The sequence below is a fragment of the Pediculus humanus genome, genomic scaffold, assembly GCF_000006295.1.
Source record: "Pediculus humanus corporis 1103172107488 genomic scaffold, whole genome shotgun sequence".
Taxonomy (NCBI): domain Eukaryota; kingdom Metazoa; phylum Arthropoda; class Insecta; order Psocodea; family Pediculidae; genus Pediculus; species Pediculus humanus.
The window spans coordinates 314,814-338,458 of NW_002987105.1; the positions used below are offsets into that span (position 1 = coordinate 314,814).

Sequence of the window (23,645 nt, forward strand, 5' to 3'; positions counted from 1 at the left end):
TAGTTTCCACACCGAATTATTATTATCATTCTTTCGCGCTTTTTTTTTTTTTTTAAATTTTATTTATGAAGTGTTCGTGCGTGAGTGCTTGTGCGTGCGTGTGCGTGTGTTTTTGTGAGAGTTGAACGAGTGTTTGAATTATTAAAAAACATTAACACAAAAATATTTACTCGTTTAAAACGTTAACCTTTCGAGTGGTGTTTGTGTGTTGTGTGTTTGTTAAGTTATGATAAAACAAAAGAAAATGTCGTCATTTCTTTTATGAAAGAAACAAACGTAAAAAATTTGAAGTCATCGAAAACCATTTTCAACCCGAAAAAAAGAAGCCATTTTGTAGGAGGTTAAAATAAAAGAAAAATCGTCACTTTTTTTTTCGTCGTGTTTGTTGTTTGTTCACATCAACAAACGAAATCGTCATTAAGGTTTATTAATTCGTGTTATGTTTCAACTATTTCCGCGATTCTCAATGTTACCATGAAAATTTAAATTTTTTTAACGTTTAAAAACAAACAAAAACATAAACCAAAAAAAAAAAAAAAATTAAAATAAGAAATGATTTATTTATTTATTATTATTATTATTATTATCGGAAATTTAATAAATAGTAAAAAAATTAAAATAGTTATTTCTATTTTAATAATTAAAAAAAAGGAAATAGTTATGAAAAATTTAAATAAAATAAATAAATCATAATTTCGTTTAAAAAATTTTTTTGTCTTCTAAAAAACTTTTTTTAACGTGTCGTGAAAATTTATTTTAAAAAAATTAGCAGAAGACAATTATAAATAACATAAAAAAATATGAATAAAATTTTTATTTATTTATTTATTGATTTGTTTTGATTTGACTTGATTTGACCTTGAAAACGTTTAAAATTTTTTTTACTTATTTCGTTAATGTTATTATTAAACGTGTCACACACAAACACACGAAGAAGAAGAAGGTTTTTTTTTTTTTTTAAAAAGAAACAACAAAACGTGACGTTTTCAAAACTTTATTCATGGATTATTATTACTACTATTATTATTATTCTTAAAAAACGTTTATAAATATTTAAAAAAAATTTTAAAGTTTTATTTTTAGAGAAAAAAAAAAAAAAGAAATGAAAGAGAAGAAAATTTTATTGGTGGATTTTAATCGATTTCCAATAAAAAAAAAAGAAAAATTTGAAAAAATTTGATCAGGTGATCAAAAAAAATTGTTTGTTTGTTTGTTGTTTGAAATTTATCCTTTTGTTGTTGTTGTCGTTGTTGTATTTTTTTTTTTGATTGGTTTGAGGTATGTGGGTGTAAAAAAATGTTTTGAAACAAATTTTTAAATTAAAAAATTTAAATATTTATTTTAAAATAAAAATAAATTTTAAAAATAGCATTTTTTGTAACGCTAACACTGTGATTTTATGTGTGTGACAGGAAAAATTTTGCAATTTTTTTGGAAAAAAGGTTTTTTTTTGAGGGTAGGGGTTGTTTTGATGTGATGAAGGACGAAGGTTTAGGATGTTTAGTATCCGCAGTTTTCAACTCCGGTGACAACGTTTCCAACAAGTCCGTTGCAGACTTGTCCGAAAACGTTACCAGCGACGAGACCGTTGGAAACTCCTCCGAAAACGTTTCCGGCGACGAGTCCGTTGGAAACTTGTCCGAGGACGTTTCCGGCGACGAGTCCGTTAGAAACTTGTCCGAGGACAACGTTGTTCATTCCAGATGGGAGAACGGTTTCGAGGGTCTTGGAGTTTCCGACGAAGTTTCCAGAGTTAGAGGCAACATCGACGACTGGGGTGGTGACAACACGGGTAAGACGGTCAACAGATGGGACGGTGAAGTATTCGTTGCGGACTTGTGGTCTGATCAAAGTCTTGACGCAGTGGCAGGACTTGGAGACGGAGGTGGATGGGAGGATGGATGGGACGACGGAGGAAGATTCAACGACTGGGGTTTGGACGTAGGTGTTTGGGGCTTGGACGGCTTGGACGGTGACGGCGGCTCCGTTAGAAACTCCGGCGGCTCCGTTGACGGCGTTGACGGCGTTAAGGGCGGCGAGGGCGTTAAGTCCTCCAACGTTTCCAGAGACGGTGTTAACTCCTCCGACAACTGGAACGTTGACGGTGTTAAGGGTGTTAAGTCCTCCAACGGTGTTGACGTTGTTAAATCCGACAACTCCGCAGGTGTTCATGCATGGAGCAGCAGAAGCCTAATAAATAAATAAATAAATTATTAATCAATATCCTTTAGAAATCCCCCCCAGAAAAAAAATGAAAAAAAAAAGGAAAAGAATTTAATTAAAATCCTTTTCTTTTGTTTTGCTTACCCCGAAAACGGCCAAAGCCAAAACCAAAAGAGAGTTAGCGTACATTTTTTTTGGGTTTGTTGTTATTGCTTTCCTAAGACAATTGGAAAACTGATGCCAAATACGATATTTCGATCGTTTTTATACCAAAAAAATTAAAAACATTAAACGTGATTTGATATGGAGCAAGTAATGCCGTCAAAAGTGTCACGATAAAATCACAACAACATAGTTAAAAAATAAACATAAACATTATCATCATTATTATTATTATTATTAATGAGGAATATAATGAAAAAAAAAAAAAAAGTTTTTAAAACAATGGATTCGTTTTAATAATATTTACGTTAAGGTTAACACCGGAGTTCAATTGATTCAGCATTAATTATAATCGCGCTAAAGGTGATTTAAAAATTTTTATCAATCAATTTATTACTCTATGATACTTTTTTTTTTTTTTTCGAAAAAGAATCTCTTTAAATTTTAGAAAAGGCTCCTTTATGCCTTTATCACCAACATCATCATTATTATTATAATAAATAAACCGCAAAAAAAAATTTTTTATATGAAAATTCTCAGTTTTTCTTCTGACTTGGGGAATTAACCTTTTTTTTTATTCAATCAAAAAAAAGAAATTTTATTTTGAATCGAAAAAAAGAAAGTTTTTTAATGAAATTTTATTGGCTTTAGTAATCTTGTTAGTCCCTTTTTTTTTTTTTTAAAAAAAAAAAAGTACAAAAAATCAAATCAAGTTCAACAACATCATCATCATCATCATCATCATAGGCAGGCATACTTTACGAAAATTTTCTTTTTTTTTTGGATTTAATTTTATTTCGAACGAAAAAATAAATTAATTTTTTTTTCCTTTTTTCCTTTTTTTTGTCAGATATAAAAATTAATCATCTTATTCAAATCTTTTTGGGGGGGGGGGAAAAAAACTTTTTATTATTATTAAAGTTTTGGTAAATTTTTTTTTTTTGAGAAGTAGGGGGGGGGGAAGAGACAAACGGAATGGATTTAATTGCTAAAATTTTTGTCCGAAATTCAGTCATTAAAATTAAAAAAAAAAAAAAATTTAATTACTTTTTTTTTTTTTTTTTGCGGTGACGGCGGCGGTAACGGAGACGAAATTTATTATTATTATCATTATTCGGTTTTTTTTTTTTGGTAAATTTAGTAGGGAAATTTTTAAAAATTTGCTGCGATTAAGTGCACAAATACCTCCCCAAATTCACACCCTTACGTTAAAAAATAAAATTTTTTTTTTTCTGCGTTGCGTTGGCAATATTGATGTTTTCGATGCATAAATTACGTAGGGGTAAGGGAGGAAAAAGAAAATTCAATACCAACGTGACGAAACCGGAAATGAATGATAAGTAATGTGGAGAGGGGGGACAGGGCACTTAAAATAATTGTTTTCGATGATGAATACGTTTAAACATATGGAAAACGATGGTAATAATAATAATAATGGTATAATCGGGGAATTTAAATTTTTTTTTTATTACACGCACGCCCACCTCCTTTTTCCCGCCTTTTTTTTCAAACTTAATCTCGTCACGGGATGAGAATTAAAGAAAATTGATTTAAATAAAACGTTTTTTTTAAATTTCAAATTGATGTAAAAAAAAAAAATCCGGTGGCATCTGTCCTGTCTGCCATATTTAAAAAGGAAATTAAATAGAGAAAATAAATTTTTTTTTTTTTTTGTCTTCTGCTTGTGTTCAACTTTTTTATTTTTATTTAAAAGATGGGTGTTCAACTAGAAAGAAAAAAAAGTTTTTTTTTTTTTTTTTTAACAACTACTTTTCTGTTGTAAATTAAACCTTTTTAAAAAAATTTTTTTTTTTTACGGTCTTTTTTATATTCGTCATTTTTACCGGTGCCGGCGGCGGCGCCATTTTAATTACGACGAAAAAGAAAAAATTTATGTAATTAAACCTTTTTTTTTGTTTTTTTTTTTTTTGTTTTCCTTTCGTAGGTATTATGATTTATTTTTATTTATTTTTTAAGTAAGGTGATGATGATGATGATGATTTTACATTCGTGAAGTATTACGTTACGTTAAAAAAAAAAAAAAGTAAGGTGACCTTTATGGATTTTTAAATGAAAAGCTTTCAACTTGATTTTGTGTGCATCGCGTTCAAGTGAAAGCAATGAAATTAAAATGAATGTTGATGTATCTTGATATAAATTCGCTCCTTTTTTTTTTATTTACTGTATTTGGAGCCATCATCCGGTTCTTTTTTCTATCTTTCTCACTCTCTCTCTTTCCTTTACGGTTCGCATGCCTTACCTTCTTTCCATTCTCCCTTTTTTCTCTCATCCGTCTCCCACAATTTTCTTCTCGTTTTATTTTCTTTTCACTTTCTCTCTCTCTTGCTTTTTTTTTTTTTGAACGTACGTACAACATTTTATTACATTTTCTCTCTCTCTCTCTCTCTTTCGTTCCCTCAAACGAAATGGCTTTCAAGAAGGCTTTTCGCGTTTAACAGGAAAAGAAAAATAAGTTAAAAACCGCAGGCGTGAATTTTCATTTCGGTTGGAAAAATTCACTCGTCTTTTTCGTGAATGAACTTTGCAATACTTATATATATATATGTGTATTTCTCTCTCTCTCTCTCTCTCTCTTCCTTTGAATTTTACCTTTGAACTTTTATTATTATTATTATTATTATTATTATTATACTTTTATATATATTTTTTGTTTTAAATTTTACACGAAACAAAATATTAAAGTGAAGTAAAGTAAAAAAAAAAGGTAAAAATAAAATCCTCTTTTTTTTTTTAAATTAAAGTAAATAAAAAGAAAAAGGAAAAAAGGAAAAAAGGGAAAAGGAAAAAAAAATGAGGGGAATCCCTAATTTAAAGTCGATAATCCGCAAAACCAAAAAGGAAATTTCTTTTTTGTTTTGTTTTTTTTTTTTTTTTTGCAGACGTTAACGATTTTCTAAATCCACGAAAACCGGTTTTTATTGACTATCAATATAACCCAAAGGAAAAATTACCATTATTATTATTATCATTATTATCATTATTATTATTTTTTAATAAAGAAATTTTTTTTTTTCTTCCTCATAAAAAAAAAAATAAAAGTATGTGCAAAAGTAAATTTATAGACTATAAAAATTTGTCTATAAATTAAAAATTTATATAAAGAATTTAATTAATGCACTTTTTTTTTTCGTTTTTCGTTTCGTTTTTGTTCATTAACGACCGCCATTTTGAATGTGTGTGGGTAGGGGAGAGGAAAAGGGAATGACGTAAACAAAAACGAAATTAAAACAAAAAAAATTTTTTTTTTTTTTATCCACCTGAGGCAATAATAACAAAAAAAAATGTCGTCTTACTTTTAATAAATTTGTTTTTTTTTTTTTTTTTTTTTTAACTACAACATATCGTTGTAGTTATTTACCCACAGCGATAATATTCTTTTTAATTTACACTTTTGTAGTAAATTGTAATAAAAAATCATTATTATTATTATTATTATTATTATTATTATTTGTTTGTTTTCGAATCATTTTAACCCTTTTCCAACTTATTTTTCTCATCATTTTCTTTTTTTTTTTTTTTTTTTTTTTTTTTACTTTCTACTACAATCAATCTCTCTTTTATGTCACGAAATGATTTATTACTTTTATTGATAATGTAGATAATAATAATAATAATAATAATGATAATAATATAATTAAATAGATAAAAGAATTATCGGAAAATAACAATAATAACGACGGCGGGATGATGAAAAAACATTGATTTTTTTTTTTTTTTTTGTGGATCGAATCGATCGTGCAAATTACAAAAATTTTTTTATTTAACTACAACCGATTACAAACGCGTGATGAAAAGTAATTTTTAGTAATAATTAATAATAATAATGATAATAATGTATACAAAAGATCGTTTAGTATCGATGAAAATTAATTAAATTCTATGGTAATTTTACTCCGGTAATAATATTTAAGAAAATTTTAGATTATTATGAGAGATTCGTGCGAGTATGATCCCCGTTTTATTAATCCCCCCTTTTCAACGTTTTAAACGTAGGAGGAGGAAAACAAAAAAAAAAAAAAAAAAAAAGGTTGAATCAATAATAATAATAAGAGTTTTCAAATATGGAACCATATGCTGCCACGTATAACTTTTGTTTTACTCACTCTCTCTCTCTCTCTCTCTCTCTCTCCCTTTCTCTCTCTCCTACATAACCGTGTGCGTGTGTGCGTGTGCGTGTGTGCGTGTGCGTGTGTGTACTGATGCTGTTGTGAATTCCAATGACTTTTCCGGTGGATGGTGAAAGATTTAAATGAGAGGCTGAATTTTTTTTTTAAGCGAATTTTAAAACGTCAGCGCGACAGGAATTTTTTTTTTTTTATTTTGTTTCTGCCTTTTTTTTTCGATCGGATTTTCCTCCTCCCCTCGTTATAGGTTTTAAATTTTATTTTTTTAATAACCCAATAAAATTTTAGTTTTTTTTGAAAAGAAAAAGAGAGGGAGGGAGAGTAGGTATGTGTATGTGTGCGTGTGTGTGTGTGGAAAAAGAAAGGAAATGAGAAAAACCAAAATTCGAAAACCGCAAATTACAACAACAAATTTCCCGCGAAAAACCCCCTTAAAAAAACTTTTATTAATATTATTGTTTCTATTTTAATATTTTTTTATGTTTAAATTATTATTATTATTATTATTATTATTGTAAAAAAACCGTTAAAACCCTCGCTATAATGTGCTATAATTTCACATCGTATACATAAATATTTACTCTTTATAATAACGTTCTATAGTTTTTGCATTTTCATTAATTTTTTTCTTTTTTGTTTGTTTCAGGTAAGTTGTTACGTCAAAGTAAATTTTGATTGTTTTATGTTGTTTGTTTGAATTCTTTTTTTTCATCCGAAACAAACGGAAACATGGTTTATTTTCGGGTGAAAAAAAAAAAAAAAACAAAACAAAAACATAAAAAAGGCTGACAACATTTTAATAAAATCTGAATAAAAAAAATGCTGAATTAAAATTTTCCGAAAAAAAATAAAAATTCAGGTACGTAAACACACACAAAAAAAAACGTGTCGACCTGTCGAATGATAATAATAATAATAATAATAGTAATGAAAAAAAAAAAAAAGAAATTTAGTTAAAACAATCCAATCACGTTGTTTTATATAATTATAATAATATAATTAATATAAATGAAGGTTTTTTTTTTATGTCTTGTCAAAATAACATGGTGAACATAATATGGTTATCAAGGTAGTACATAATTTTAACCTTGAAAGGTCAAAGGCCTTTTTTTTTGCTTCAAATGCGTTTTCTTACACACAATTACTTGAATGTGAATCCGAAAACTCACTGACGATTGCAATTAAAACGCGACAAAAGAAGAAAAAAAGTTTTTTTTTTTTCATTTTTTTCGGCAAATTTTTTTTCTATTTGCAATTTTTCAATTAACTTTAATAATAATAATAATAATAATAATAATAATAATAATAATAATAATAATAATAATAATAGATTTGCTAGAGCGTGTGAAACCTAGCGAAAAAAAAAAAAAATTGCACGTTTTAATTAAGTAAACATTTAAAAGAAAGATGGTGGATGATTTTAATTTTTTTTTTAAAACGTTTTCGTTATTTTAATTGCTTTAACGCTATTATTTTTATCACCGCTACTACTATGACCGCCCCCCCACCACGGCTCCTAATACAATTAATTAATTAATGATTCCATCATACGTGATAAAATGTTATTCTACTTTTTAACGGACAAAAAAATTTGTTTGTCTTTTTTTTTTCGTAACTTTAAATAGGTTTGATTCGCAAAATTTCTTTCTATTATTCGGCATCGTTAAAGAACGTTCGTTAATTATGCGTGTGCGTTTTTTTTTTTTTTTTAACGATGACAATTAAAAGAATGAAAAAAATACAAAAAAAGACAAAAAAGTGCGCAAAAGGCATGCATCACACACACGTTTATGAATGTGCGACGGTTTTTTTTCCTTTCTCTGTAATAAAATTTTAATTTGGTTAGTTTTTAAAAATTACCGTATTTAAATAATGCGATGATAATAAAAATAATAGCGATGAATGAAAAATGGAAGGCATTCGCGTCTTTTTTCCTCCTCCTCCTCCTCCTGTTTCACCTCCTCTTTCAAGTTCCTTAATTATTTTACGCGAGCCTGAAATTCTATTTTTTTTTTTATTCTGGTTCGTTATTTTATTTTATTTTTTAATAAAAAACATTCTTGAAATATTTTACAAAAATTTAAATAAAATTTTTTATTTTTTTTCATGTTGATTCGATAACGGGAAGGAGGGGGAAGGGACGTGGAAAAAGAAAAAAAAAACTTTTCGCAGAAAAATAAATTAAAAGCTTACGAACGAAAAAGCAAATGTATTTTTTTTCAAAGAGTCCAAATGAAAAAAAAAAAATTTTTTTTTTTTATCAATCTTAATAATTTTTTTTAAAAAAAAAAAAGTAAATCTTTGATTCGGTACTGATGAAATTGATTTTTCTCATGTCACGTCACAGAATGTTGTGATTTTTATATATATAGAAAAAAAAAGAAAAGGAAAGAAAAGGAAAGGAAAAAGAAAACTCCATTTTTTCTTCCGCTGTTGTCAAAGCTTTTCAATTTAGTTTAATGTCATCGTCGTCGTCGTTGTCGTCTGCTTCTTTTTGGTTTTCGAGTGTGTTTGCTTAGTCGTCGTATTCAATATAAAGATACGATACTTTTTCTATGGTATCGATCAAAAGATTCTTTTGACCATCCAATTTACCTTTTTCTATATAAAATAATTTTTTTTTTTTTTTAATGGCTTCCGATTTGAAAAATTAATGATTATAACTTTACTAATTAGTAAAAAAAAATGTGTCGAAATTCGTTTGTCGTTTTATATTTATAAATTTTATAAAATTTATTTATTTATTTAATCGGATAAAACTTTTTTTAAAGGTAACAATAAAAACTACAGAAAAAGAAAAGTCATTTAAATTTTCATAGAGTATATATTGCGATCAAATTTCAAAAAAAAAAAAACAAACAACAGAAAAAAATTATATCTAAAAATAAAAAGCAAAAAAAAAATTTTTTTTTTTTTTAAAATTATTTTGAAATGCCGGGTAAATTATTATTATTATTGCTGTCGTTTAAACAACGAGGTTTCCACCGTAGCCGGCATATCCGTTCAAAAATCCGGTACGAGTTTCCAAAGCGGCGGCTGCAGCAGCAGCGCGGGTTTCCAAAGCAGCAGCACCAGCCGGGTACAAACCTGGAGCTGCATAAACACCAGTGGTAGCAAAACGTGGGCTTTGAACTCTTCTGCTGGTGCTGTAGGGGATTTGTTCGACGACCGGTCTGACGACGGTTTTAACGCAATTGCAAGTGTCGCAAACGGAAGTTGGACAACCAGTACCGTAGGTTGCTCCTCCGTAAACTCCACCGAAACCGATTCCTGGGTAGGCAGGTCCGACGTAGGCTTCGGTTATGGCCTAACGGAAAAAATTTTTTTTTTTTGGATTTTAATAAAAAATATTAATAATAATAATAATAATAATAATAATAATAATAATAATAATAATAATAATAATAATAATAATAATAATAATAATAATAATAATAATAATAATAATTAATTACTTACGGCGAAAAGAGCAAGAGACAAAACGACAACACAAGCGGAATTCATTTTTTCAGAAAGATGTATTTTTCTTTTTTAAGTAAAAAGAATTGGTTTTAAGGTATTTCTTTAGCTGAAATGCTGTTGAAAAACTGATGCCTTAAACCTTTTCAACCGAACCTTATATAGTGAAAAAATTTTCTCTGTGGAAAAATCCGAACATGATCGATAGTAAAAGGAACTTATCAAAAATTCTCAGGGTTATGCACGGAAAGTTTTCGATTTTTCTTCTTTTTCTTCTTTTTCCTTTTGATTTATTATGAATGAGACAAGGCACACAGAAAAAAGAAAGAAAACAAATAAGCAAACAAACAAACAAACAAACAAAAAAAAAAAAACTTTTTACGACAATCGACTTCCTCTCTTTCTCTCTCTCTCTCTTCATTTCCTTACGAAAAAAAAAAAAAAAAAAATTACTTAATTTCATTTACTAAAACTTATTCATTTCTTCCTTCTTCCTCTTCTTACTTCCTCTTTTTTCTTCTCCCCCTCCCCTCCCCTTCCTCCCTTCATAAATAACTTACATTTTTCTTTTTAATTAAAAATTATTAACAAATTATTAATAAAATTTATTAACAAAAAAAAAATAAAATAATAATAAATAATAATTACGATAGTAATAATAATTAAATAATTAATAATAATAATGATGATAATAATAATAATTACCCAATTTATTTTAATTCAAATAAAAAATAAAAAAAAAGAAAGGGGGAGAATAATAATATTTTTGACGTGGAATTGGAATTATACTTGTACAAGAAAAAAATTTTTTTCTTCTTCTTGATTTCATTTTTTTTATTGTAAAAACATGTCACGTGACGAAAAACAACTTATAGTTAAATTTATAGCGCTATATCATAAACTATTACGTAATGCTTTGTTTAAAATAAAAAAATTTCGATTTGTTTAATAATTAATTAATTTAATTTTTTTTTAGAGAGAGAGAGAAGGAGGGAGGGGGAGAGAGAGAGAGAAGGTAATAAAATATTATTAATAAGATGGCGATCGTTTTCCATCGAGTAGTAATTAATTTAAAATCTAAATTGGGGTGATCAATCAATTATTAATAAAAAAATGAAATCAATAAGTTTTTTTATACGAATACACTACGACGAACCCAAAACTTAAAAAAGGCGGACTAATTAAATTTAAATGATTTCTTTTTCATTTTCTGCTTCAACTGTTTTTTTTTCACTTTTCCTTCCTTCATTTCTTTTTATTTTTTAATTTTCAACTTTTCTTTTTTTTTTTTTTACCTGAAAAGTTTTATTTATTTTTTATTATTGTAAAACTTAGCCCTGTAATTAATTAATTTAAAAATTTATCGTAAGGGGTGGAGAAGGAAAAGGAGGAGAAGAAAGTAATAAAACCGCGGGGAAGGAGACAGGTACGGGTCGCGATAGGAAATGACGTGTTTTTATTTATTTAAATGCATATCGATTAAGGTTTAATGGTTTCCGATATAAAATTTAACGTAAGGTATTAACTAAAAATTGCATTGTTAATAATAATAATAATAATAATAATAATAATAATAATAATAATAATAATAATATTAATAATAATAATAATAATAACAATAATGAGGATAATAATAATAATAATAAAGTGAATTAGACTTGTATGATTTGGTCAATTTAGTTAAAAAACGAAAAAAAATTACCCGTGGAAAATTGAACTTTTCGCTGACACCATTTTACGGGTCAGCCATTTTGTTAAAATGTCCGACATTAAGGACCCCCGTTAACCAATAACAATCAAAATGTGATGTAATTTTTTCTTTTTTTTTTTTTTGCTCACAATGAAAAATTGTCTGAACATCTTCAGGTCTAAAAAATGTTTTAACATTTATCACGTTTTACTTGCGGCAACAAAAAATAGTTTTTATCTGTTGGAAAATCATGGGACCCAACGTTTCTTATCAGTGCGGAGGGTTTTTTTTTTTTTTAATTGTCAGAGTCACGCGGGGGTTTTTTTGTTATTTCAACCTTCTTCCATTTAAACGACCTGATATTGACCCGATGATTAATCAGATCCCTCTTCTTCTTCTTTTTTTGTTTTTGTTGTTTTTCATTTTATTTTTGTAATAGAACCTTTTGTCTTGACACGAATGGGGAAAAAAAAGAAGTAATTCGGTTTATGGATTGACTTTTACTCGATCAATTTTCATCGTGGTACGAGATTTTTTACAGTATAAAAGCTCAAAGGTTTTCAGAATTGTCATCAGTTCAGTTTCTGACTAACTAAGAATAAAACAACAAACTAAAAAAACCTTAAAACTAAAAACTAAAAATGAATTCCATCATCGTTTTCTCTCTTGCTGTTTTGGGAGTAAGTATTATTATTATTATTAATATTTTATTAATTTAAATCGGGGGATTTTACTTTTTAAAAAAAGGAAATGGATTAATCATGATATTAATAGGTTGCCTCCGCTGCTGTTGTCGGACCTGTCGGACTCGGAATCACCGGTGTCGGTTGTGCTCCAACCGTTTCCGAAACCGTCGTAACTCCCTTCCACAGAACTGACGCCGTTGCTAGCCCATGCAGTAAAACCGTCGTACACACTTCGACTCTCCCAGGTTTGACCGGTTACGGAGCCGGAGCTGGTTTTTTATCCGGAGCTGCCGGAGTTTACCCTGGAGTTTTGGGAACCGGTCTCAACGGAGGTGTTTTGGGAGTCGGAGCTTACCCCGGCGCTGTAGGAGGTGTCGGAACTGGACTTGTTGGAACAGGCCTTGTTGGAACCGGACTTGTTGGAACAGGGCTTGCTGGAGCAGGCCTTGCTGGTGCAGGACTTGCTGGAGCCGGCCTTGTTGGAACCGGTCTCGCTGGAGCAGGCCTCGTTGGAACCGGTCTCGCTGGAGCAGGCCTTGCTGGAGCCGGAATTGTCGGAAACGGTCTTGTAGGAACCGGAGGTCTTTTGACCGGAGGAGTTCTCTCAACAACTTCTTACGGATGTGGAAACACTGTTGTCTAATTTTTAATATTATTATTCTGCACTGATCAACCCTGAATTTTAATTTATTTATTTTAAATCTTTTTTTTTCCCCTTTTATTTCTATTCTTTTATTCTATGTAGCATTAATTAATAATGATAATAATAATAAATAAAAAAAAATTTTTTTCCTCATTTAAAAAAACAAAAAACGTCTCGAAAATTTTTTCTCTCCCCTTATTAAATCTAAAAACGATGAAGTGTGACGTCACGGTAAAAAAAATTACCGCGGTAAAATATCAAACACTAAAAATCGTATAACCGCGATTGAAATAAGAAGAAACGATAATTAATTAACAAAACGGAAATTATTAAATTATTTACATAGAAATAAATTCAAAACGATTTGTCTAAAGACACGGTAAAAAAAAAAAAAAATAATAATAATAAATTTATTATTATTATTATAAACTTTTGCGCGGTTGTGTCGAGGAGTCGAACAAAAAATGCGTGTAAGAAGAAAAAAAAAATTTAATGATTGATTATTTATTGTATCTGTCAATTTAAAAATTGTTTTCCGTTAAATGTATTATTATTATTATTATTATTATTATTATTATTATAGGTCGATACGTGTGAGAAATTTATTGCGGCAAGGTCGCACGATAAATACTATTAAAAAAAAAAAAAAAAAATTTTTTTTTCTACGTGACCAACAGGCTAAACGTTTTTTTTTTATTATTTTAACGGTAAAAATTAAAGTTTTGATATTTAATTGAAGTTTTTTTTTATGAATGAACGAAAAGGAGTGAAAAGGTCAAATTTATTATCACGCAATAAAAATTTTTTTTTTTTTTTTTTTAAGAATCATGCTAATAGTCAATTATTTATAGCAAAAAAAAAATAATATTTATTAATTTGCTATAGTCGATCCATAAAATTTTTTATTAACTCTATAAAATTCTATAGTTTTTTTTTTTGTTGAATCGCTATCCGTAAAAATGAATTTTACCGAAAAAAATTTTATGTTTACCTGATAGAGTAAAATTAAAAACCTTAATACGCCGCTGTATAATATTTTTCATTTCTGATCCTATAGTTAGGAGCCAAGTAAATATGTTAATAATAATTATTATTATTATCATCATTAATTTGGAATTAATTGTAATTTGCAATCATAAAAATGTAAATAAAACTTGTTGCGTAATAACGGCGAAAAATAATAATAATTGGAAGCCATTTTAAATTTTTTTATGATTTCCAAATTTTTATTCGGTTGTTGTTATTATTATTAATTTTTGTTTGGGTTAAATAGGTTGAGTAAATAAAAATTCATTTTTTTATGAATGGATGAGATTTATTTTATTAAACAAAACAAACATTACTCCAGCTTTTATGATGGAATAAGTGAAACGGATGCGTGTGTTAAGAAAAGAAAAAAAACACAACTGGAATCACTCTAAATGTTATAAGTTATGCTTCATATTAAGTTGGAGAGAAATGAAGTTTTTTAATTTAGAGGACCAAGTTGTTTCCGCATCCGCATCCGGAGGAGACACCAGAAACGAGACCACCAAATCCAGAGTTGACACCAGAGACGACGTTGACGTTGTTAAGTCCAGAGACGACGTTGAAGTTGTTAAGTCCAGAGACGACACCGGTAAGTCCAGAGTTCATTCCAGAGACGAGACCACCAAATCCAGAGTTGACGCCAGAGACAACGTTGACACCGCTAACTCCGGTGGATTGAGCAACGACTGGGACGGAGGCAGTTGGAACATCGGTGGCACTTCCGGTGACGTATGGGACGGTTTCAACAATTGGGGTGGAGGTGGTTTGGACGAAACGTTGGACAGATGGGAAAGAGTAGACTTCCTTGCGGACGGTTGGTCTGACAACGGTGTTGACGCAGTTGCAGGCTTCTTGAACGGAAGCTGGGGTGACGACGGATGGAAGACGGACGGTTGGGGCTTCGACAACTGGGGCAGAGGCAACAGCGGTGGTCATTCCGGTGTTCAAGGCTCCCAATCCGTTGAGTCCGTTAAGTCCGTTGAGTCCGTTGAGTCCGTTGAGTCCGTTAAGTCCAGAAACGACGTTCATTCCGGTCAATCCGTTAAGTCCAGAAACGACGTTCATTCCGGTCAATCCGTTAAGTCCAGAAACGACGTTCAATCCGGACATACCGTTCATGCCAACGTTGGAGAGAACGCAGTTAGCGGAGGCCTAAATAAAAATAATAATAATAATAATTTTTTTAAAAATAATTATCGTACCAAAATTCATTTTTCTTTTTGTTGTTTGTTCTTCGTATTTTCCCTCATCGAGTGTAATTTTTTTTTGAATACTTACTCCGAAAACGGCCAAAGCCAAAACCAAGAAGCTAGCAGAGTACATTTTTAGTTGTTTTGTTATTGATGTTTTTCTGTGAGACAGTAAACTATGATTTGTAACTCGTCGCGCTGGGTTTTTATATGCTAAAATTTTTAATGGCCATATACGTAAACGTGATTCTCGAAAGATTTAAATTTAGGCTGACACAGGAAGAATCAGGGTTAAACCAACGGTTTTAAGAGTCGCGCATGTAAAAAAAACCCGGGAGCCTATCGGAGTTTGTGATAATAACAATTGAAGTTCTTTAAACTCGACGCCATTTTAATATCAACAAAAATTTGTTTCTTTTTTTTGTTTTAATTTGATACGTCCTTACGAAATTCTTTTTCTTTCTTTTTTTTGCACAGTCAGTCAGGCCAACATGAAGCAAGAAAATTTTTTTTTAAAGTTTTACTATTGTATTCTACACATATTAATACTTAATTTAATTTTTATTGAATTTTATTTTTTCACATTTTATAGCGCTTTCATCTCATATATTTGAAAAAGAAAAAAATTTTTTTTGATTCTTTATTATTTAATACCGAGTCTATAATCAAATTAAAATTTTTTAAAATAAAAATTATCTCTATAATAAGTTTATAGCGGAAAATGTACGAGTAATATAGTTAAACTCGTTATAGGGTTTATAGCGTAATCCAATTAAAAATTTTAAATTTAATTTAATAAAATTTATTAATGTTTTTATTAAAAAAAAAAAAAACAAAATTATTAAGTATATATAGTTTATTTAATTCAATGAAAATAATAAAAAAAAAATTATAGCAAATTATAGTAAATTAATTTTAAAAAAATTACAATATAGCGTGAGTAAGATATTAACTGCTTATCTAATAATAATAATAATAATAATAATAATAATAATAATAATAATAATAATAATAATTTCGCTGTTGTATTAAAATTTTAAAGTAGGGGGGAGGGTATAAGCTATTAGCAAATAGTTTATAGCTATTATAGCTTTAAAGTCTAAATTAAAGTTTTTTAATTCGGAAAAAAATTTTTTTTTTCCACGGAATTTTTCTCTCTCTCTCTCTCTCACTTTTTCTCTATTTCTTTTTCTTTCATTTTCATTCTTTTTTTTTTTTTAATTCTATTTCGTTTTTATAATTTTCCTTTTTTTTGCCATTTACTACCTCTCATATTAAATCAGGCCGCAAAAGTTTTTCCTCGAAAGCGTTTCCGGAATTGTTAAGGGGGGGGGGAAATTTTTTTTTTTTATATACAAAACATCAACAACAGGAAAATATTAAACGTAATTTAATTTTTTGAATTTAAATACGCGAAAAGTTTTCTTTTTTTTTTTTTTTTCTCCTGTCGTTTCATCGTCACCGTCGTCTTCGTCCTCATCATCATTATTATTATTTTTGTCGTAAGAGTTGTTCGAAAGCTTTTCCGAAAATCTTTTCAAGAAATCTTAAATTTATACCAAAGTAAATTTTATTTACTATCAAAGTTTTAGTCGTTTTTTTTTTTTTTTTTGGCACGGTTGGTGTAACTGTTTGTGACGTAATCAATACAAGAAAATAGGAAGAAAAAAAAAGGAAAAGCATTTTTCCCGTACTTTCTTTTTCTTTTTTTTTCTTTAATTAAAAATTTTATAAGTTTTTTTTTTTTTTTTTTTAAAATACTTATCATTAGCATCAATAATAATAATAGCAGTAATAGCAGAAATAATAACGATGATAATAATAATAATAACGAAAATAAATGAAAAGAAAAGAAAAAAATTTAAATTGTTTACAAACATTTTTTGTTTGTTTTATTAGTGGTTGGTTTTTTTTTTTTTTTTCAAGTTTGCAAATTTATTTATGTACATAAATTCATAGTTATATATAAATGGCGGAAACGTGATTTTAATACCTCTTAAACGGTATCGTTCGATCAAAGACGACGACGACGACGACGACGACACCAATTTTTACTTATTTTTTTAAATAAATTTTTAAAAAATTAACCGAGGCTTGTTTTAAAGGAAATTTTTTCGTAGCCTTATTTAAAAAAAAAACAAAAATTAAGGCTTTATTTTATTTGTTTTTACAGAGTTCATTTAAAATCGTATTAATTTTTTTTTTTTTTTTAAATTTTCAGTGCCGAAATATTTGTTTTTTTTTTTAATAAAAATTTATTTTAAATTTTACGCGGGATGATACGATTACGTTGAAAAATTTTGAACAACATTCGTTATAAAATTACCATTGTTTAACATTTGACACATAATAGAATTGACCTTAACCGTTTATTAGGCTCTTTACGCGTCCTTTAATAATAATACTAATAATAATAATTTTGCATAAACAAAAACTTAACAAATTCCTCGTATATATCCATACCCGACTAAATATTATATTTATTATTATTATTATTATTATTATTATTATTATTGTGGATAAAATTATTTTATGTTATACTTAAATGTGATTTATATATCATTTAAAACATAAATTATAACTTAGAGAGAAAGAGAGAGAGAAAGATCCGGACAAAAACAAACAAACAAACAAACAAATACAACAAACCCATTGTCAAATTTGTAACCGAATGTTATTATAAAGAATTCGAAATATTTTCACTACCCTCCCACTCCCCCGAACGGAGAAAGAAGGTAGTGGAAGTGGGAGGTGAAGGGAGTAGTGCGAGGCTCGTATCGTTTCCGACAATTTTTTTGCCCCTCTCCCTCCCTTTACAATTTCGAAATTCGATTCGAATTCGTCGGAAAAAAAAATTTATTAAAATTTATTCATTAAAAAAAAATTTTTTATTTTTTTTTCGCATTAATTCAAAATGTCGGACAAATTTTTTTTTTTTTTTTTTTTTATTCTATGTCATCGAACAACCAATTAATATAAAATCAATTCGACAAAAAAAATTATTATTATTATTATCTTTTTTTTTAGTTAATGACGATAAATGTTAAAAAAAAAAAAAAAAGTTTTTGATTAAATTTAATTCTCACCTGGCTGTTGACCCATAATAATAATTATTATTATTATTATTTATTCATTACGAAGTAATCGATAATCAAATGTGTGTGTATACGGTGTGGTTGTTATCAACCGTGTCGTTCTTATCAATAATTTTCTACTTTAAAACAACATAGCAATTATGTGAATACGATTAAGTTTTCAACTTTACAGTTCATTTAATAAAAAAAATTTTTTTCTGTTGTTTTTTCCTCTCTGATTGTTTTTTTTAACTATCGATACTGTATTCAAACACACACACGACATGTTGCGACAATATGGCGAATGTCGCAACAACAACAACAAAAACGACGAAGACGTTGACGACAACCACGTAAATAAATTAATTAAACGTAAACTTTAAACATTTTGTTTTGATTTTTCCTCCATATTATTTTTTTTTTCAATTCACGCGTCTAAAAGACAAATAAATAAATAATTAATAAATAATTTTATTATTTTATTTTTTACAATAAATAAATAATTAATAAGTTACGTAATCATAATAAAATTAATAAAAAGAAAAAATTATTTTCTAGGTTTTATAAGTTCAACATACTTTTTCCAATCGGGTAATTTATTCTGAAAATTTTCTTTTTTACACGTTTCGAATGTGTATATTCTTAATTTTTTAATTTTTTCATCCGACGGAAGTTCGACTATAGATTTAAATGGATCGAACGATGCCATTTCCGGTTTATCATTTTCTAAAAAAAAAACATCATCCCATTCACGTAGATCGAACGGTGGAACGATTTGATGAGGAACGTCGTTCGTAACGGGTGGTAGATTAGTGGGAGGGAGTAGCGATGGTGGTGGTGGTAGCGGTGGTAGTAGAAAAGTGGTTGTTGGCACTTCCATTTCCTTTCCGTAAGAAAAATCCGGTTTCGAATTTCGTTCATCTTCGGGTAAATACGTCGGAATATACGTCGGATCGTTAAATGAATTTTCCATAGTTTGAATTTCCGGTACGGTTAACAAATAGTTATAATCGGAAACTACGTAATCGTTTGGTAACAATTCATGATAATCGGATAAAAATTTTCCTCCGCGAACCTTTAATTTATTAATAATAATAATAATAATAATAATTTTTTTAAAAATTATAATAATAATAATATGAATGTTTAGAAAAAAAGCAAAACGTACCCCAAAAACAAAACAAGAAATTATAACGATGCATTTATTCATAATAATGATCGTCACGATCGTTCAAAACAGGCGGTGGAACAGAAATGAAAATGTTTGTCGTCATTGAAAAAAATTCATTTCCTTTTATATAAACTAAAAAAAATATCAGAGTAGAATAATAATAATAATAAAATGTTTTCACTCTCTATTCTTTTCAAAAAAAAAAAAAAATGGAGAGGGTAAAAGGTAAAATAAAAAAAATAATAAGGGCCGCGAACCTTTTGCAAAAAAAAAAAAAAAACAATAATGGCGTCGTAACGATTTTAAATTATCCGTGACTTTTAATAATAATAATAATATCTACAATTATTATTATTATCGAATTTTTTATAAAGGTAAATAAATTACAGGTGAACAAACTTACAACTAATACGTAGTTCGTAAAAAAGAGTAAAAATTTAAATGTAACGTCGTGATTACGTCATCGTCAAATTGTAAACACACAAACGAGTGGGAAAAATTAATTTGATGGAAGAAAAAAAAATGCCGCTTTCTGATTGGTTGAAATTTTCTTTTTTTTTTTTTTTCTTATCAAAGATATTTAAAATGTGGTGGTGAAGTCGATCGACAAAACCCTGGAGAATTTTTTTTTCATTCTTTCCAGTCAATATAAATATTCCCATTGGAGTATTTTTTTTTTTTTTTATTATTTTCTTTAATAGATTTTTTCCATCGTGGATTTTTATATGCGGGAAAGACAAAACCGATGATAATAATAATAATAATAGTGGGAAGAAAAAAAAAAATTTGTATAAAATAATTTTAATGGCATTCATTCACAAAAGGTTTTTTTTTTTTTAATAAAGAAAGGAATGAGTGAAATGCACACACAAAAAAGAGAGAGGGGAAGAATGAATGAGAAGAAGAGAGAGAGACGGAAAGGGGGAGGGGGAGGGAAGGAAAAGGTTGAAATTTATTTTTCAGGATTCGCTAAAGTGAATCGACTAAAACGTGGCAACCAATTTCGGTTTTCGAACGGCATACTAATTTATTTTGTTCTGTTTCAGTTTCAATTGGATTTTGGATAATTTGAATAATTGAAGTGAGAAATGAGAGAGACAGAGAAAGAAAGAGAGAAAGAGAGAGAGAGAGAGAGAGAGAGACTATTATATTTATCTATGGAAAATTTTTTTGAAATTGAAATTTATTTAAATTAAATACAATTCTATTTGTTGTAGTTGTTGTTTATCGTTTTGTTTTATTAAAGATTTTTATTTATTTCGTGGTTTATTATTTAAAAAAAAAAAAAAAAAGGAAAAGACGGATTCAGACGTGAGGGGAGGGGGGATTTTTTTTATAATGAATTTAAATGACATTGTAAGGTTTCCACCGCAAATGAAATCATATCCGGTTTCAAAGAATTTTTCAAATCCGATCAAGTTCGTAAAGAAAGAAAAAAAATTTTTTTTTTTTTTTTTGATAAAGTATATTTAATTAACACGTAAAAAATCTCTCCCTCCCTCTCTCTCTCTCTCTTTCACTCCCTCTTTCTACCCTCTTCCCCTCTGTCTACTCTCTCTCTCTTTTTTACTCTCTTTTCTAACTGTAACTTATGTTAATTTTGCGATTGTAACGATTAATTAATCTCACGTCAAATTATTTTTCGAACGCGATCAAAGATTGAGATCAGATCAAAAAATAATAATAATGATAATGATGATAATAATAATAATAATAATAATAATAATAATAATAATAATAATAATAATAATAATAACGAGAGGAAAAGGAAAAAAAATAAATAAAAAAGTCATTAATCAAAAGAAAATCCGGGAAAAAAAAAACAAAAAAAAGGAAAAGAAAAAAAGCACGAGAAAGTAAAAAGAAAAAAGGAGAGAAAAAAAAAAATTGACAAAAGGTTTTTTTGCCTTTTCCTTTCCTTTCCTTATATAATTTAATGTAAGTCCAAAATGGAAAAGAAAATAATGATAATAATAATGATGATAATGATAATGATAATGATAAAAAAGAAAGTAAAGAAAAAGGAAAAGTATTAGAAAATGAAAATGGAAAGAAAGAAAGAGAAAAAAAAAGGTTTAAAATGAAAGTGCATGAATCTGTTTTGAACTGGTTTCCTTTGGCGTTTCCTTTGGGAATCATAAACCCATGTGATATCGTAAAACGAAAAATGTTTTTAAAAAAATAAAAAAAAAAAAAGGAGAAGAAGCAGAAGAAAAAAAAAACCTGATAGATACGTGAGTTAACTGAAAAATTGTAATCAAATGAAATAAGTATTTTTCAATGTAACATCATCATTAATGATTCACCTTCGTTTTGAAAAATGAATGACTTACCTTTTAAGGTCAAAATTTCCACTCTCTCTCTCTCTCACTTGCTCATTTTTTTCATCTTTCAACTCTCTCTCTTTCTCTCTCGTTTATTTCTTTTCTCTTACCATTCCTTTTATTTTATTTTATTTTTATTTTTTTGTTCGATTGAAAATTTTTTTTAAACGTCGAATCGAATTCGAATCCCTTTAAAACAAAAACACAAAAATTTATTTTCGGTTAAATAAAAATATAAAATCCAAACTCTACAAATGTTCTTCACTGGAATAAATTACTGTACAAACAAACAAACAAACACGAAAACATTCGGTAAAATAAACTTCACGACGTTTATTTAAAAAAAAAAAAAATACGCGAAAATAATTTGTTCTTTTATTATTTTTTTTGAATCGGTATTTTTTTTTGGCGCCAAATATAAAAAAAGAAAAAAGATGGAAATTTATGTTTGTATGAAAAAGTTGTTGTTTGTTTACCCGGCCGTAAAGAGCGGATAAATTAGCGTTTGATGATTTCTCAAAAAGTCAATAAAACTGTCTTATTCTGTGGTCACGCGAAAAGGTTTTCTTACTGTCGTCGTTTATTTGAAAAATGACTCCATTTTTTTTTTTTTTTTAGTGAGAGCATAAAACACGAAAACGTAAAAAAAAACGTCACGAACGACATCATCATCATTATTATCATTTTTAAAAATAATATTTTAAAACATAAGAATGTATTATTATTAATATTAATATTTCCTTGATACGGTCCTTGTAATTTACGCAATGTTTGAAAAATTTTTAATAAACCTTATAGACAAATAATGCCAAATCGGCATTAAAATAAAAAATAGAAAAAAACTAAATTTTTTTGTTTTGTTGTTTGTCGTTTGTTGTTTGTTTTCATTTCGACTAAAATAGAAATTTAGTTTCGTTTTTTATTTAATTTCATTTAGTTATTTATTTTCAAAAAAATTTTTTTTTTTTGTTTTTTTAAGGTTCGTTTTACAATTAATTTTTTTTAGAATCTTATATATATAAATAAGAATGAAAGAAATAAAAAAAATTTAAAGTCGTTTTAAATTTAGTCGTCGTGGCAGAAGATAAAAAAGCGTTGCGTTGCAATATGTTTTTATGTTACGTATTAATTTTTTTATCGCCGGTCGTAATTGTAAGTTTTTTTTTACGTTTACGTTTACGTTTTCGTTTTCCTTTTTTTTTTTTTAAACGTAAATTTAATTACAGGCCATGCCATCATCGATTGTTTATCAACAACCATCGTCAGGTTTAAACGCTATCAACACGTGTTTGACAAACTCGTTCGGACAATGTCCGAACGTTTTGTTACAACCTCAAATTCATAATCCCGTCCTTAGTTTACCCGTAGTTCAAAAAACTCCTTTGTACACTCCAGTAACACACAAAACCGTTTTGACACCGACACATCATAAACCTTTGATCATCCCTCACATACACAAACCCATATTACGACCCCCTATAATTCCTAAACCCCTCGTCATTCCAATCCTACCAAAATCATTGATCTCACCCATACGAGACGCCATTTTACCTATAAAAATCATTCCTTTTTTTCAAAGTTTGTTAGATATTTTTGGTAAATCCGTCGGTTTGCAATCGAAATCGAATTATTTACAACCCGTGACGATTCAAGGTCAAAGTTTAAACAATATTATCGATTATCCAAAAACTTACCATGGCTAAAACATCAACACAAATACTGGATATTTAACAAATCAAATTGGTGCATGCCATAAATAAATAAAAAAGAAAAAAACGTGTAAATAGATAATTGTTAAATAAATTTTTTTTTTTTTTGTTTTATCACATTGTTTAAACAATTTTTTTTTTATGCATTTGTTTCTGTCGGTTGTATAATTTAATTTAACGCATTGCGAACTTGAGCATAT

General features: G+C 28.1%; 5 protein-coding genes across 5 annotated transcripts; 2 read left to right on the plus strand and 3 right to left on the minus strand.

The window, feature by feature from the left end:
* Nucleotides 1-1,476: 1,476 nt before the first annotated feature.
* Phum_PHUM145850 (uncharacterized protein) lies at nucleotides 1,477-2,465 on the plus strand (the record flags this gene model as incomplete). Its single annotated transcript, XM_002424623.1, has 2 exons — nucleotides 1,477-2,164; nucleotides 2,386-2,465. 2 exons carry the CDS (start codon nucleotides 1,477-1,479, stop codon nucleotides 2,463-2,465), a joined length of 768 nt encoding a protein of 255 aa, XP_002424668.1.
* Nucleotides 2,466-9,435: 6,970 nt separating this feature from the next.
* Phum_PHUM145860 (uncharacterized protein) lies at nucleotides 9,436-9,974 on the minus strand (the record flags this gene model as incomplete). Its single annotated transcript, XM_002424624.1, has 2 exons — nucleotides 9,436-9,777; nucleotides 9,930-9,974. 2 exons carry the CDS (start codon nucleotides 9,972-9,974, stop codon nucleotides 9,436-9,438), a joined length of 387 nt encoding a protein of 128 aa, XP_002424669.1.
* Nucleotides 9,975-14,248: 4,274 nt separating this feature from the next.
* Nucleotides 14,249-15,327, minus strand: Phum_PHUM145870 (uncharacterized protein). The gene is made up of 2 exons (XM_002424625.1): nucleotides 15,256-15,327; nucleotides 14,249-15,129 (listed from the first exon to the last, which is right to left on the minus strand). The coding sequence occupies exons 1-2, from the start codon at nucleotides 15,298-15,300 to the stop codon at nucleotides 14,422-14,424; spliced, it is 753 nt and encodes a 250-aa protein (XP_002424670.1). The 5' UTR covers nucleotides 15,301-15,327; the 3' UTR covers nucleotides 14,249-14,421.
* A 3,461-nt stretch (nucleotides 15,328-18,788) lies between these two features.
* On the minus strand, nucleotides 18,789-19,451 carry Phum_PHUM145880 (uncharacterized protein; the record flags this gene model as incomplete). Its single annotated transcript, XM_002424626.1, has 2 exons — nucleotides 18,789-19,316; nucleotides 19,410-19,451. The coding sequence occupies 2 exons, from the start codon at nucleotides 19,449-19,451 to the stop codon at nucleotides 18,789-18,791; spliced, it is 570 nt and encodes a 189-aa protein (XP_002424671.1).
* Nucleotides 19,452-22,843: 3,392 nt separating this feature from the next.
* Nucleotides 22,844-23,439, plus strand: Phum_PHUM145890 (uncharacterized protein; the record flags this gene model as incomplete). The annotated part of the gene is made up of 2 exons (XM_002424627.1): nucleotides 22,844-22,888; nucleotides 22,963-23,439. The coding sequence occupies 2 exons, from the start codon at nucleotides 22,844-22,846 to the stop codon at nucleotides 23,437-23,439; spliced, it is 522 nt and encodes a 173-aa protein (XP_002424672.1).
* Between the last annotated feature and the right edge of the window lie 206 nt (nucleotides 23,440-23,645).